At 39.6% G+C, this 14326-nt stretch overlaps 1 protein-coding gene across 2 annotated transcripts in view; it reads left to right on the top strand.

Moving 5' to 3' along the window:
* The window catches only part of RNF152 (ring finger protein 152), a 68934-nt gene extending 60775 nt beyond the window's left edge, over positions 1 to 8159 (top strand). For both annotated transcript variants that reach the window (XM_015590841.2, XM_025048130.1), the window contains one exon: positions 71 to 8159. In XM_015590841.2, the coding sequence (XP_015446327.1) occupies positions 199 to 810 (612 nt within the window). In that variant the 5' untranslated portion in view covers positions 71 to 198 and the 3' untranslated portion in view covers positions 811 to 8159. The remainder of the gene's footprint in view (positions 1 to 70) is intronic.
* Positions 8160 to 14326: the final 6167 nt, after the last annotated feature.

Genomic DNA, 14326 nt, shown 5'->3' with positions numbered 1-14326 from the left:
CCATCAGATATGCTGACATCTCAGCTTGTTTGAAACAATTAACTTTGTGTGCATTTTGTATCTCCTTCAGAAATGAACACACCTGAATACGCTAGATGCTTGTGAGCACCCCAAACGACTCAACGAAGGTGCTGGAGTGGTGGACTCTGAGAACGAGCTTCTTCCCTTTGGCCTTGACTTTCCTGCTCCCAGTCCAGGATGGAGACGCTTTCCCAAGATTCTTTGATGGAATGTCAGATCTGCTTCAATTATTACAGCCCCCGGCGAAGGCCCAAGTTGCTAGACTGCAAACACACCTGCTGCTCAGTGTGCCTTCAGCAGATGAGGACAAGCCAGAAGGACGTGAGGTGCCCTTGGTGCCGGGGCATCACCAAGCTGCCCCCGGGCTTCTCCGTGTCACAGCTCCCTGACGACCCTGAGGTCCTTGCCGTCATTGCCATCCCGCACGCCTCCGAGCACACCCCGGTCTTCATCAAACTTCCCAGCAATGGGTGCTACATGCTGCCGCTGCCCATCTCCAAGGAGCGAGCTCTGCTGCCAGGAGACATGGGCTGCCGCTTTCTGCCCGGGAGCCAGCAGAAGTCTGTCACCGTGGTGACCATCCCTGCTGAGCAGCAGCCTCTGCAAGGCGGGGCTCCCCAGGAGGCGGTGGAGGAGGAGCAAGACAGGCGGGGCGTGGTGAAAAGCTCCACCTGGTCCGGGGTGTGCACTGTGATCTTGGTGGCCTGCGTCCTGGTCTTCCTTCTCGGCATCGTGCTCCACAACATGTCTTGCATTTCTAAGCGCTTCACTGTGATATCCTGTGGCTGAAGTCGGCGGCGGGGAAGTCTCTTGTGGGTGCCAACCAGGGGTTGAGCAGGTGCTGGTGATGGGATCGAGGTGAGGAGATGGGGGCCACGCTGATCATTTGGTGCCGAGCGCTGGCCTCTGGGCTGCCCCTTAATTAACCCAAGACAAACATGAAGGGCAGAATGCGAGGTCTCAACAAGATACCAGGCAGCTTGCTCTGAGTATTGACGGCGGCAGCTTCGAAGACGATTGCATGCATCCTCGTAGTCATTTGCTAAATGGACTGTAATTTATGATTTCTCAAAATCATGTTACAAGATAGACACATTCTACTTAGACGTTAAACTGTGCCAGTGCATACAACATGATCTTCTCTAAATGTGGTAGATTAAAACAAAGATGCTGTGTATACAAGTAGAATTAAACCTGAGAATCCACGTAAAAATTCAGCGACAACGTGCAGTGCTGGTTTCTTTCCCTTTTAAAAATGAAACCCAGTCTTCGTTTAGTTGCTAAGGCTTTTTATACTTTTTGAATGGCACCCAAATTAAAATAAGTCAAGTGGACAGTCGTTTTCAAAGAAAATATTCGAACGTTTCCAATGTGTTGTGTTTCGTCATGTACCTTCATTTTTCTTCCCTTGTGATTAGAGCTCTATACGTGTTTATGAAATTGAAAGCCCAACGGGGGAGCAATAAACTGAGTAATAATGAGAAATGCCTAATCCCACAGGAAAACTGTATGCCAATTTTTCTCAAGCCATCTCACAAAATAAGAATTTTAAATGTAAATATTATGTATTCGTGTGTGTGTGCGTGTGTGTGTGATTTGATTTACCTCAGGTTTTGAATCTTTTCAGAAGACTCTTGATGGTAGGACTTTGTGGACATGGATGAGTCCGGGGTCTGAAACGGTGGCCATCCTTGAGCACCAGGACCCACTGAGTGAGATGTCACGTACTCATCACTTCCAACACCTGCTCCTCTTCTGTGTATTCAAGTCCTGTGTTCTGTGAGGCACAAATGGAGCATAACAGATTCTGTCTTTTCTCCTAGTTTGGGGTATTGTAATAGCCATGAGTGTTGGTAACTGATGACAAACCCGGACTGGCATTTTAATAATTAGTCCATGATTATTTTTTCGAAAGATATTGTTCCATGAGAGTTAAACCATTCAGAAATCTAGTTTCTTCTTGTTGTATAAGTGAGAATATCTCTTGTATTTTGAAATATGTTTTTATTGAGAAAAGTGGCAAGGTAAACCAATGACTCACATTCCTGATTGAAGTAGACCAGTTGATCCTAAATTCTCAAATGTTCTTAAATGTGTAATTATCTCTAGATGCTCATGAAGAAAGATCTACTAGTATTAAATGGTAAATTCCTATGCCTGGATGTGTGTGCATTCAGAAGAAGCTGCGAGCTTTATAGTTCTTTCCAGCTTCTCTTAGGGAATTCATGAAGCAAGTGGTATGTGACAAGGACTTCACTCGTAAATATGTCTATTTGTGTTCCATTGAATCTATGAAAGTAGAGGAGAGAAAGACAAGCAGTGACTGGTTCCGAAAAGCAAGGCTAGACATCAACGTGTAAGATGAAGACAATTTAATTTGCTTATACACTAACTATTACCTTCAAGCAGTAAAAATATGCACATTAAAGTGATGGAAATCATGTGAGATAAAATGACAGTATAATAACTAGAATCCAAAGTTAACACTGTTCATTGCTGTGAGGATTCAATGTAAAAATATGAACTCGGGTTTTTCAAATCTTTCAAATTTTTCGTAAGACCTTTAGGAAATGTATTTGAAAGCTCAGACTAGAAATTAGGTTAAAATGCCATTTTATTGTGTAAGCTATTGGGCATTATACAACAAATCTAGGATTTATTTGGTATTAATAATTTAGGTATCATATTAGTTGAATGCTATCCTCTATTACGTAACGTAATATACTGTTGGTTTAGTGTCGATTTCTCAAACTCAACCAGGCCCCTGTAATGCATGTTTGACCTAATTTCTATTTCTCTTGGGGAAAAAACAAAAAAAACAACCCACAGAAATGTTGCATTAAGAAGACAACATTTCAAATGGACTTTGCCCTTGCAATTTTAAGCCAGGCCACGTTTAAATTAATTTTGTAAATGATATCTACATATGTTTATGTACAGTATGAAATGACTGGCTGTGTAGTATAGTATCTGATAGGATTCTGTGTTAAGTAGGTTATATACAGACACTAATGTGTGTGACAACACAGCGCTCTGTTTTTTTTGTGCAAAACCATTGAGTTAAAATGTCTATGTAACTTTTACTTAACATAATCCCATGCTAGAGCTGCAATTAAGCAGTGCAGAATTAATCAGCTCTGTGATAGAGTCTTGACTTTACGATGTAAGGTAACAATAACAACCAAAATCAGAATTGTGTGTGAGTTTTACTGACATGAGAAACACTGTTTAAATGAATTCTGCCTGCAGTTCCTTATGCACCTGTTAAGGTATGCATTCGTGTGTGTGTGTGTGTGCGTGTGTGTGTGTATATGTGTGTGTGATGTCTCAGCCTGCCTGATAGACTTTTTATAGACTTAATGATATGATAATATTTGGTATCCCATTGCTCTGGCCTCTTCTGGCATTAGCCAATGACACTAATAACTCATCTACCCCATGTGACAAAAGGCCAGTGACACAATCGGCCAGAATTCACAATTGCACATCAATGAAAAAGGAAAAAAAAAACCTCCATAACCGAAAGCACAGAGAGTTACCACTGAAAGCAACTTCTGATGGCTTCCGTTGTAGGTGAGTCTGCTGAGGCCCACAGAGGTGCAGGGCAGCTTGTGATTCTGCAGCAAAAGGGAGACAAGAATTTTGCACTGCAGTTTCTTCTCGCCCTTTCCTAGGCCTGTTGATATCTTTGTCGGGCTGTGTGTGACCTTTTTCAGGGTGGATGAATGTCCTTTACTAACTCAACTCTTGCTTTCAAGTTGTTGTTTTTTAGTTTAGTAGATTTACGTATTCACTTTAGTTAGCATCTACCTCTCTGGGAAATGAAAGGAGGGTCGATTTAAAGATGAGTACAGACTTTTAAAGAAAACCATGTGATTTGATTTTTTTAAAATTGCAAACCATTGGTTTCCCCGCTCCTCCCCGTATGTAAAGGACAATGAGTGTTGTGTAAATAGTAAACTATAAGAAGCATGAATTTTCATCTTTATTAATGATCTTGACCTAAGCAAGAGAATGCTTAATATGTTAAATAGAGCCAAGTATGCTGTCAAAAAGCATTGTTTTTGGAAAATTTTTGTATAATGACTCGGGGCATAAGTTGTGATGAAAAGGCATATCTGTTCTCAGTTCTAGTCATATTTTATGATCAGAAAGCTATAAGGTATTTTCTTTAAGAATATAATTTAAGGTTAATCTTGTGCATGACCGAAGAGCGGGTCCCTTGAAGGGTACACCGTGTCCTGGTGCTGCCCTTGGGATCTTGTAGAACTTTCTGTGATGATGGGAATGTTCTATAACCTGTGTGGTCCAATACAGTAGCCACTAGCCACACTGGCTGTGGGGCAACTGAAGTGCTGGGTTAGTTCGACTGGGGAACTGGATTTTGTATTTTATTATTTAGTTTTAAGTTATTTAAAATAAGCACAGTTTTGTGGATGGTTGTGCAATGGGAGATAGCTTCTAAGTGTTTGGAGTAACAGTAAGGCTAAGAAGACAGTTTATGGCTTAGTAACATGCAGTTGGCTAAAAAAAAAAAAATTTCTGGGCTTAAAAAGTATATGATCTCAAGTATGACAGTAAAAAGTCATTGATTGCCCTTTGGAGTTATTACTTAGATGCTTTGGATCAAGGGACGATCAGCAAAGCTTAAAGAGTGCTTTGTGAAGCCCCTTTTCTGGGATCATTAGCTGCATGTGAATCTGTTATCCAAAAATTGTAGTTAGACAGTAGCTGTAAAACGTTTGACTTGCAAGCTCTGCATGACTTGTACTGTGAAAATGTGTTTAGGGTCTTGTGGCCAAAAAGTAAATGTTACAGAAAAAAAAAAAGCCTAATGAAATCCCTCTTCACATCCAACATCTCACCCAGACTTCATTGCTGCATTAGTAAGGTGTGAAGTATAAGAGCAAGCTTGTTTTGCACTGTTCATAGAGAGTTTTTGTTTGCCCTTGAAGTCTGCCAGTTTGTCATTGTATTTAGTATGTGCATATGGGTATCATTTTTCATTTGCCGGACTAAAACATAGGTACTATTTTTAGAGTGAGATCTGACATAGTTTTAGTCTTGTTTGTTTTTTTGTTTTTTTTTCATTTTCATTATCACAGAAAGAATTGAAGATTTACAGCCTGGCACAAAGGCACCTTTTTTTTTTTTTTTTTCCAACATTAAAAAACATTGCTCGTGGAACTTAAAGACTTGAGGGTTATTAAAGTTACTAAAATTGCTTTTTAAGTGAGTAAAGGGAAGCAGAAAATTCAGTTTTGATATATTCATAGAAAGTTCAGACTCTTCCTGATAATATAGTATTTATTCCAGTCTAGGTATTCATTTAAATAGTTCCCATGGCTTTATTTGAAAACCCACACTATATGGTTGGTTAGTCTGCTTTTCATTGTTTCCAAATATAACATATGCCAAATGCATTTGCTTCAATTTAGCAGAATAGAGTTGATTTTTTTTCCCCTTAGAGCTCATGGATGGCCATTGGCTATTCTTTTTAGCTTGTCTTTAAAAATTATTAAATTATTAAAAACCTTTTTTTTTTTTTTGCTGAAATGGTAGTTTTTCTTTAGACTTAAGAGGTAGTTAGAAGTCCAAAGGGTATTGGTATGAGATGAGTGATATACAAAAAGGTTTGAATTTCTATCTTCTCTGAGCAAAATGATGCTGCTAACTAGTCAGCATTTTATTTTCCACAAGACATGTCATTAGTCAGTTGATTTGTCATCCTTGACCTAGAAGAACGAAGCTGTTCCTTACCATTTCTGTCATTCTCGGTAAACTATCACTCACAGAATAATCTTTACCAAAACAAACTCTAAAGTAGAATGAGATAGTCATCATAATTCAGTAACCGTTTTCAAAACAGTAGTCTCTTTTTCAAAGGTGATGATGATTAGTTGGTGATGAATTTTGTTAAACATGAAACACTTCTTAAAAATAAATGAAAATTCAAGCCATTGATTTTTCTGACACAATTCACTATATGTAGATATATATCTATGTCTATACATATACATATGTACACAGTTTAGCAGTAATAGGAGTTAAAAATCAAGTAAAAATCTTGTTAGACATGTTTTCCAATACGCGGGTTATATAATGTTGAATTTAGATGTTAATATCTTAAATTCTGTAGGCTACATACATTATGTCAAATCAACCACCTTTGGGAATTTCTGTGTAACTAAACTTTTGTGACTTTTCAAACACACGAAGAGGTGGGTTCTATATCCATTTTATTGGAAAGCCATTGATGATTGAAGGACGTAAGCAGGTGTGGGACATTTACTTTCTGTCTTCGAAATAGCTATTATTTGGCTCTGCTTAAGTCGTCACACTGTTATTCCTGAACTCTTACTATATGGCTCTGATTTTTCTGCACAAGTTTCCCTGCCCAGTCAGGCCAATAATAATAATAATTATTATTTTTTTCAGGATTCACTGCCTGGGGTCTCCCACTGTGTATATCTCACTTATGATGTCGTGGTGCTTGAAAACACTCATCTCGTTAAGCTAGACTTTATTATTCTAGTCTAAAGTTTTTGATACTGTTCATATTATTATCTTTTTAGGGACAATCAGTCATATTTGTGGCATTGTACTGAACGGGGAGTCTCTTGAAGTCTGTTTTTCTGGGAATGTTCTCTTGTAGCTGTTCCTGTTCTAGAACACTGCTCTAAATTCATCACCGCAGGGCATAGGGCTAGTAGCCCATGAGAAGGTCTTCTGTGGCCTCCCTGGGTTGTGAGTTATTGGGCTAGTTTAACAAGAGTTTTCCAAAGGTAAGCTCAGTTTTTAATTTGTCATTTGCTTTTTGAGAATCCAGAAGTAGAAGGTTGGATATGATGGTGGTGAAGGAGCTTGAGCTGTCAGAGGAAAGAAATAGATGAGGAAATGACCCTTAACGGCGAACTAGTTGACATCTATGTCATCTGTATTCGAATAGCGGGAGGGTGGAGTAGCTGGTATCTTATATCGTGCTTCGGAAAATCCCTGCTCCAGTTTTCCTGGCCGAGGGAGAACCCAGTTATTAAGTGGATCCTGTGTTGGTCTGTAGCAACAGGTGGGCGGGTCCTCCCAGTGAGTGAGAAAACGCTTGCATAAAAGGGAAAGAAATCTGGAATGGGACTGTAGCTCCAAAACCAGTTATATTGAAGCTGGAGGACAGTCATGGCAGAAACCAGATGAAGGAAGAAACAGAGGGCAACTGGGAATAACTTGACCAAGCACAATTTGTCATTCCAGTATGGCCTACCAAGTTTAATTCAAGATATTTAAGTTGACATATAGGGAATGTGCTCAGCAGATGAGATGGTCCCATGAGGCTGCACTGGGTTGTCAGCACACTAGGCAATTTCAGAGCCTGCCCTAGAGTTGGTTGCTGAGTCATTACAAAGTAACGATGCCCTCTGAACCGTGGATGCATGCCTGTGCCGTGGATGTATCTTGACTTCAGTCAGGTTCATACTATTGGAGAGACTTGTTCAAGAATATTTTGGTTTCTATCTTGGTTGTTGTCATTTATTACATTTTTTTCTCCCACCACTTGTTCCTGTTTGCCTCACTTGACAGTTGCAGGTGGGGATGCTGGTTTCAGCTTGGGGTGGTTACAAACTCCCAACATAAGCCACGCAGCTGCTACACAGGGTTCCTGCCATTCTTATGGCTCCATTGGTGGGTTCCCTGGCCCTTTTGATAACTAATACTCCAGTCAAATGGCTAGATTAATGCTGCTCAGAGGCTGTTAACTCAAGTCCTTGACATGTTTCATTTATAATTATGTGGATTATTTATTTTAGGAGCTTTTCTTTTAAAAGGCCAAATCGGCCTACAGATAAGTGAGCTGCTGGGCTATGTAGAAAATGTTGTCCAAATGTTGCCAAATATTAACTTCATAAGGGGGATATCAAGCTGCTGTTTATAAATCTGAATGTCTTAAAAGCATTCTTGCTTGCTCTCTCTGTTGTAGATGGTGTCATAGCAGGTCCTGAGTTTTTCCAATGAACCCAATTTTAATACATGGTATTTTTGTATGCCAAACTGATGTCTTGTCCTTTGTATATGTGGTAATGTTGATTTTATGACTACTGTTAAAACACATTTGCTATGATTAAAATTCATAAAACTATTTCAAATAGACTCATGTGTTGGTTTCCTTTTCCCCTCACACCAAGGAGATAAAAAAATTGCCTGGGATTTTCATCACCAGCTACTTTAGAATTTTAATAGACTAGGGCAATAAAGCAATAAGGAGCTCCTGAGCCAAGGATTTCAAGTGGAGGTGACCTTCAAGTGGCTCCTCTGAGAAGATGAAAAACTCATTTGTAATGAGTAAGCCCAAGCATGTTTTTGCAACTTGGGTTTTTGTAGCTTCTGGTGGCCCTACCTTTATCCGCCATTGTTTAGAAATGACACCATGTATGGCAGACCCCAGGTGGACCATCTCATACTGAGTGTAGGAGAACATTTACGTTTCTTGAGAGGCGGTGTGACCTGCCTTGGCTCTGAGTATGGAAAGGTATCCTTCAGTAAATGTTTTCATCAATGGAATAGAGGGCCTTTTTGGAGCGCCTTTTTTGATTAAAAAAAAAAAAAAATCCTGTTTTTCAATAACTATGGATCACGTCAAGGAATTTCAATTCAGTTTAGCAGGTGGCCTGATCCTAATTAAGAGGTTAATCACCTAATGTGCATGGATGCCAGTATAAGCACGCTCTTGCTCTCTCTGGGAAATTAAAAAATCCCATGGTTTAAGAAGTGAGAGCTTACGATATTCAATACCCGTTTCTTGTACCAAAAAGCAAGCTTCATAATAAGGAGTCCAGATTTTTGAAAATGAAAACTTATTTAGCATATTTTAGAAATTCCTGTGTGAATTTCCCTGGTTTCAAGTAGGGTGGTGGAGGTTTGGGGGTGGGGAGATGATTGTGGGGATTCTCTTATCATTAGAGAGCTGTTTGTTTACGCTTGAGTTTTTCTACCAGATAGAGATGCCTTTGATTCTCCAGGTCTTAGCTCTTCTATGCCAGGACTGGGTTGGAGGGGACTTCTGTATAGAGTTAGTGGGGGCCAGGGTGAAGGAGAGGGGATCATGGGAGATCCCTCCATGTGTGTCTTGTCTGGAGTAACCTACTTTGGCAACTTCTTCAGATAACACTCCATTTAGATGGCACAGGTTTTCTGCCTCTGGGGATGGGGCCTGAAGGAGAGAGTGAGCCCATGTCAGCTCTAAGATCTTTGCCATTCTGGCCCCTCTAAAGAGAACTGAGTGTGAGTAGCTGAAAGTCCAGAGGGTAGTTGTGGAGCGTGTGCCGGAAGTAGACGGAGCCAGGCCTGGTGTCGACTGCGTGTCACCTTCACCTTCATTCCTTACACAATCCCCTCCAAACACTCAGCCAAATTTCCCGAGATGAAGCCTATCTGCCAATGCATTATTCGTCTTAATGCCTTTGTTTCCAGTGACAGTTCATGGAAGATTAACCCATATTCGCTGTACACGAAATAGCACTAGGGCTGGGTAAATAGCAGCTGGGGGGAAAGGAACTGGTCCCAGAAATAGACTGAGCCTCTGCCTTTCTTTTTATAGGTTTGAAAACTTTTGCACCATTTTACTTGACCCCAAAAATGATGCAGTTGTAACTGGAATCAGTCTCTCTCATTCCACATACTTACTGCTCCTCGCCTTCCCTATCTCCACACTATTGGGCTTGATAAATGACTATTATTTGCAAGAGTAGGTGAATATATGTGTATGTGTATGTATATAGATGAACATTTCATGGACTCTTGGTACAGATATGTTTTAAGGTTGAAAGAGTGAAGATATTTAGCGAGAGATCAGAGTAGGGAAAAGTACTGGGATCTTGCAACAAAGAAAGGATCATTTATTTACCTAGAAACATGAGGACAATTAGAAGGAGTTCCCCTTCACTCACTCCTTCACTCAGGTCCCACAGATGCCAAGCATTGGGGATGCTGAGAAAAATAAGATAGAAATGTCCCCTGTTCTCAGGGGCCTCCCAGTCTTGTAGGGGAGACAGGCATTAATAAATAAACCATGTTTATGTCCAATGAAGAGAGAGGTACATGCTGTTTAAACGCATTTAAGAGAAGAGGGCCAGCTGACCTAGTGGGTTCAGGGTTGGGAAGAAGTCAGAAAAGGCTTTCTGGAGAAAGCAACTTCTAGGATAAGATCTGAAGGATAAATTGGGGCCAGTGAGGACCATTTGTATAAACACATTCAAGAAGGAACAGTAATAGACAAAGGAGGCATGAGGCCTTTTAGGAAACAGAGTTGGCTTTTCTTGTTAGGCTCCCTGCCATTTGTGCATTGACTTGTGTCGTGTTACACTGCAATGGATGGTATTTCAGTATAAATGTTCGGTCCCCAAGAATATCCACAAAGGAGCATTTCACAAAGGCACAGTGTGGGGTCTATTCCGCCGGAACATATTTTCATCAGACATCACTATGTGTGAGACCAGCTCCACAATGGACGTTTCAGCTCATTGTGCTTGCATAATGCGTGGTTATTTTCCTTTGCCTGCGTCATGTGCAGAGGAAAGGACACATGGAGTCCTTTGTCCCGATACTTACTGTGCTCTTGGTTTCTGAATCAAATGGACCTAGAGGCTGGTATTGCAGACATAGGCTACAGATCAGCCTCTAAAGGTAAAGTCTTGAGAAAAGCATTTCCTGAGCTATATTTTGAGATATTAGCAGGGGTTATATGAAAAAAAAATGTATTGTGGTTAAACTGGAAAAATACTTGGTTAAACAGGTAGTGTTCTAAATCGTAGAACTTTTCAGAGCTTTAACGTGTGTGAGTTCTCTAGAGAAATAGAACCAATAGGATGTGTGTGTGTGTCTATGCTTTCCCCCATGTATGTACATATATGTATATAAGATCAATGTATACATAAGGTCTAAGTACCTAGAATGTATGTATACACATACATATATCTATACATTTCTATCATCTATACATATATCATATATAGTATATATACATATCTATATCCATCTAAGTATGTATGTATGTATCATCTATCTATCATCTATTATCTCTTTATTATCATCTATCATCTGTCTATTATCATCTATCTATCTATCTATCTATCTATCTATCTATCTATCTATCATGTACCTATCTATCATCTGTCTGTCATCATCTACAGATTGATTTTAAGAAATTGGCTCACATAATTGTAGAGGCTGGCAAGTTCAAAATCTTCCGAGTAGGGCAGCAGGCTGCAGACACAAAGAAGAGCTGCTGTCAGCAGTCGAGTCTACAGGTGGTCTGCTGGCAGAACTCCTCCTCCTCCTCGGAGAGCTCAGTCTTCTCTTAAGATCTTCAACTGATTGAATGGGCCCACCCACCTTATGGAGAACAAACTAGTTTACTCAGAGTCTACCAATTTGAATATTAATCTCATCTATTAAATACTTTCATAGCAACATCCAGACTAGTGTTTGACCAAATATGTGGGTATTGTGACCTATCCAAGCTGACACATAAAAGTAACTATCACAGTATGCTAAAGAGCCTTGAAAATCTCTAAAAGGGGAACATATTACATATCACTTTCTCTCTCTCAACTTATCTGAGCAAAGAATTCATTATTTGCAGAACATGTATTAACATTTGCTAGAACACAGTTTAGGGAATATTGATCTTGAGTAATAATTCACAATTTTAATTTATCCCAGATAAAATTTAGCAAAAAACAAATTCATAAAGTGCTTATTATTTATGTAATTAGATTAAATCATTAGCTCATATGTTTGCTTTTTTATTTTAAAATGTTATGCAAATGTAACAATATTTGTGTTAGATTTACCTTGGTAGTAGATTTAAGTGATTTTCGTGCTGAATTCCATGTACTGCACACATTACTAGGGAAATATTCTCACATTAGGAAATTATGGTGGGATATATGTAACATCTGCTTTAGTAATAAGGGTGTAGATGATTCATACTTGGGCACAGTGCATACATACCAGAGTAGTTTGGGAAAATTATAGCCTAAATATTCATAAATATTCATTAGTACATACTATAGGGTTAAAAACAACCCACAACAAACTAAATTGATGATGATCAACAAAGCTAACAATAATTTGCTATTAAGAAGCAAGAAGAGTGCAGTTAAAAAACATGATGATTCAAGGCAGTACTGAGGGTGAATCTGTATCCTTCCCCCAAATTGTAGACGTTCAACTATTTGCATATTTGCACATGTGCAGTAGAAGTCTTGCAATGTTAGTAGAATACTGAATTAGTAAAATACTGAATTGGAGCCATGCCTAAACTCTCTAAACTCTAAAAAGCATTAATTTTAGTTTAAAAGGACCAAATTTATTATTTCTTTTTCTTTTTATTTTTATTATGGTGACATTTGTCAATGAAATCCAGTAAGTTTCAGGTGTACTAAAAACACCAAATTTAGCAAAAAAACATATGTAGGTAGCTACTAATGGGTTAATCTCATTCAGGCATTAAAGAAAAAGTTTTGGGACTGGTAGGGGCAATCCATTAGGAAGACCAGTTGGCCCTTTGGGCAGTACTTTGAAAATCACTGCTAGTGGACTAGACTAGGCAAAGGAATTTATGAACATATGCAAAACACATGAATTAAAAATAAATTATTTTTCCATTTTATAGAACATCGCTTTAATAGAAATATAAATTTCGTGGAACAAAATCAATAGTTGTAATACGTACTTTCAAATATACTCAATATATAGGCAATATAAAGACTCTTTGAGCGTTCATAAATTTCTATCACATGATCCCCACTGCACAGTTAAGTAACCTATCCCCCTGGCCTTCCTACTTAGGATGAATCACATCTCCTTTCTAGCTTTATATTGGGCAACCAAGAAATGGTCCCACTTTTATCCCATGCTAATCTGCCCCATCCTCGAACCATCACATGGGCAACATTCATTCATTCCAAAGGAAAATGTTTGCACCTCCTGAACTTTCAGCCCCGCTCTCCTCATCTTTCTCGAGAAAGATATTTGGTGTGGTTTTTATTTTTATGAAGACCGTATTAATATCAGAATGGTTTCAGTTTATATATTCTGGCAAATGGGGTTTTGCTTTTAAAAAAATAGATAGGCTGAATATGTAAATTTTGAAGAGAAACAGAATTAGTGAGTGTGGGGTTAAATGGAGAAACATTTCCTACAAGAGAGTTGAACTAGGGACCACTGACAGAGGAGACCCTGTTGATCCTGCTTGGGACCTGTCCCTTTGAGACCGAGACCTATCTATGCTTTGTGCTCACCACTGCATCCCCTAGCATCCAGTGGCGTGATTGACACTCCGCCAAGATTTGCTGAATGAATGAGTGTGTGCGTCATCTTATCTTCAGGGTTAACTCAGTAGCATCAGGGTTCGGAGGTACTGACAGTTTTGGAAAACCTGGGTGGTTGGGGTTCTCTTCTGTGCACATCTCATCACTTTCTGCCCTTAGATTTTTGCTATTGCTGTGGGGAAGTTTGCTTTCTCCTTCCTGCCCATCAAACCCATTTTAATGAGCTGTTCCTGTTCATCTGTCTTCCTGAGATAAAGTCATTTCCTCTTCCTCAAAATGTTCATGCTCAAGGCTCACTGGCTTGGCAACTTTGCTTGTTAATCAGAATTCACTGATGTCAGGTCTACATCGGCCTCTCCCTTCGACCACCTACGGATGTTGTGCATTCCCCACAGTCCCTTCATTTGAATATTTTGTTATATTTAATTGTGGCATATAGTGTGTGTTTAGGAGGGAGAGGATGGGGCCTGGAGGAGGGCGAGGCAAACGAGGCATCTGGGAGGCCCCACTCACCTCACCCCAGTCTCAGCTCTGAGCGGAGGAAGGGAGAATAAGTGTGAGTGTGAGCGTGTGAGTGTGTGCATGAGTATATGTATGCGTGTGTGTGAGTGTGAGTGCTATTCTTGACCGTGACTGGATTGAAGGCGAAGATCCAGGTACACGTCATCAGCTTCCCGAACAGCTTCCAAAGCAATCTTCCGCACATAGTAGGTGCTCGGTAAATACTGCATTTGCCCAGGAAGAAAATCATCCACATTACAAAGTCATAGTTCATCTTCCCAGTTAAAAGATCTAAAAAAGGAAAATGTGATTTAGGCTAACTTGAAATATAAACTTTTATGGGGTAGATGTCCAATGTCTGCTTGAAATGCAATTTACCTTAAATGCATAATACATTTTAAATCTTAGGCGATTGTGCTCTTTGCCTCTTAAAAAACCAGTTCTCTAAGGTGACCTCTATAAGAATCTGAAATTAGCAG

Source organism: Pteropus alecto, unplaced genomic scaffold (genome assembly GCF_000325575.1).
Source record: "Pteropus alecto unplaced genomic scaffold, ASM32557v1 scaffold14, whole genome shotgun sequence".
Taxonomy (NCBI): Eukaryota; Metazoa; Chordata; class Mammalia; order Chiroptera; family Pteropodidae; genus Pteropus; species Pteropus alecto.
The sequence above is the reverse complement of the archived record's forward strand: the minus strand, read 5'-3'. Positions and strand labels throughout refer to the sequence as shown.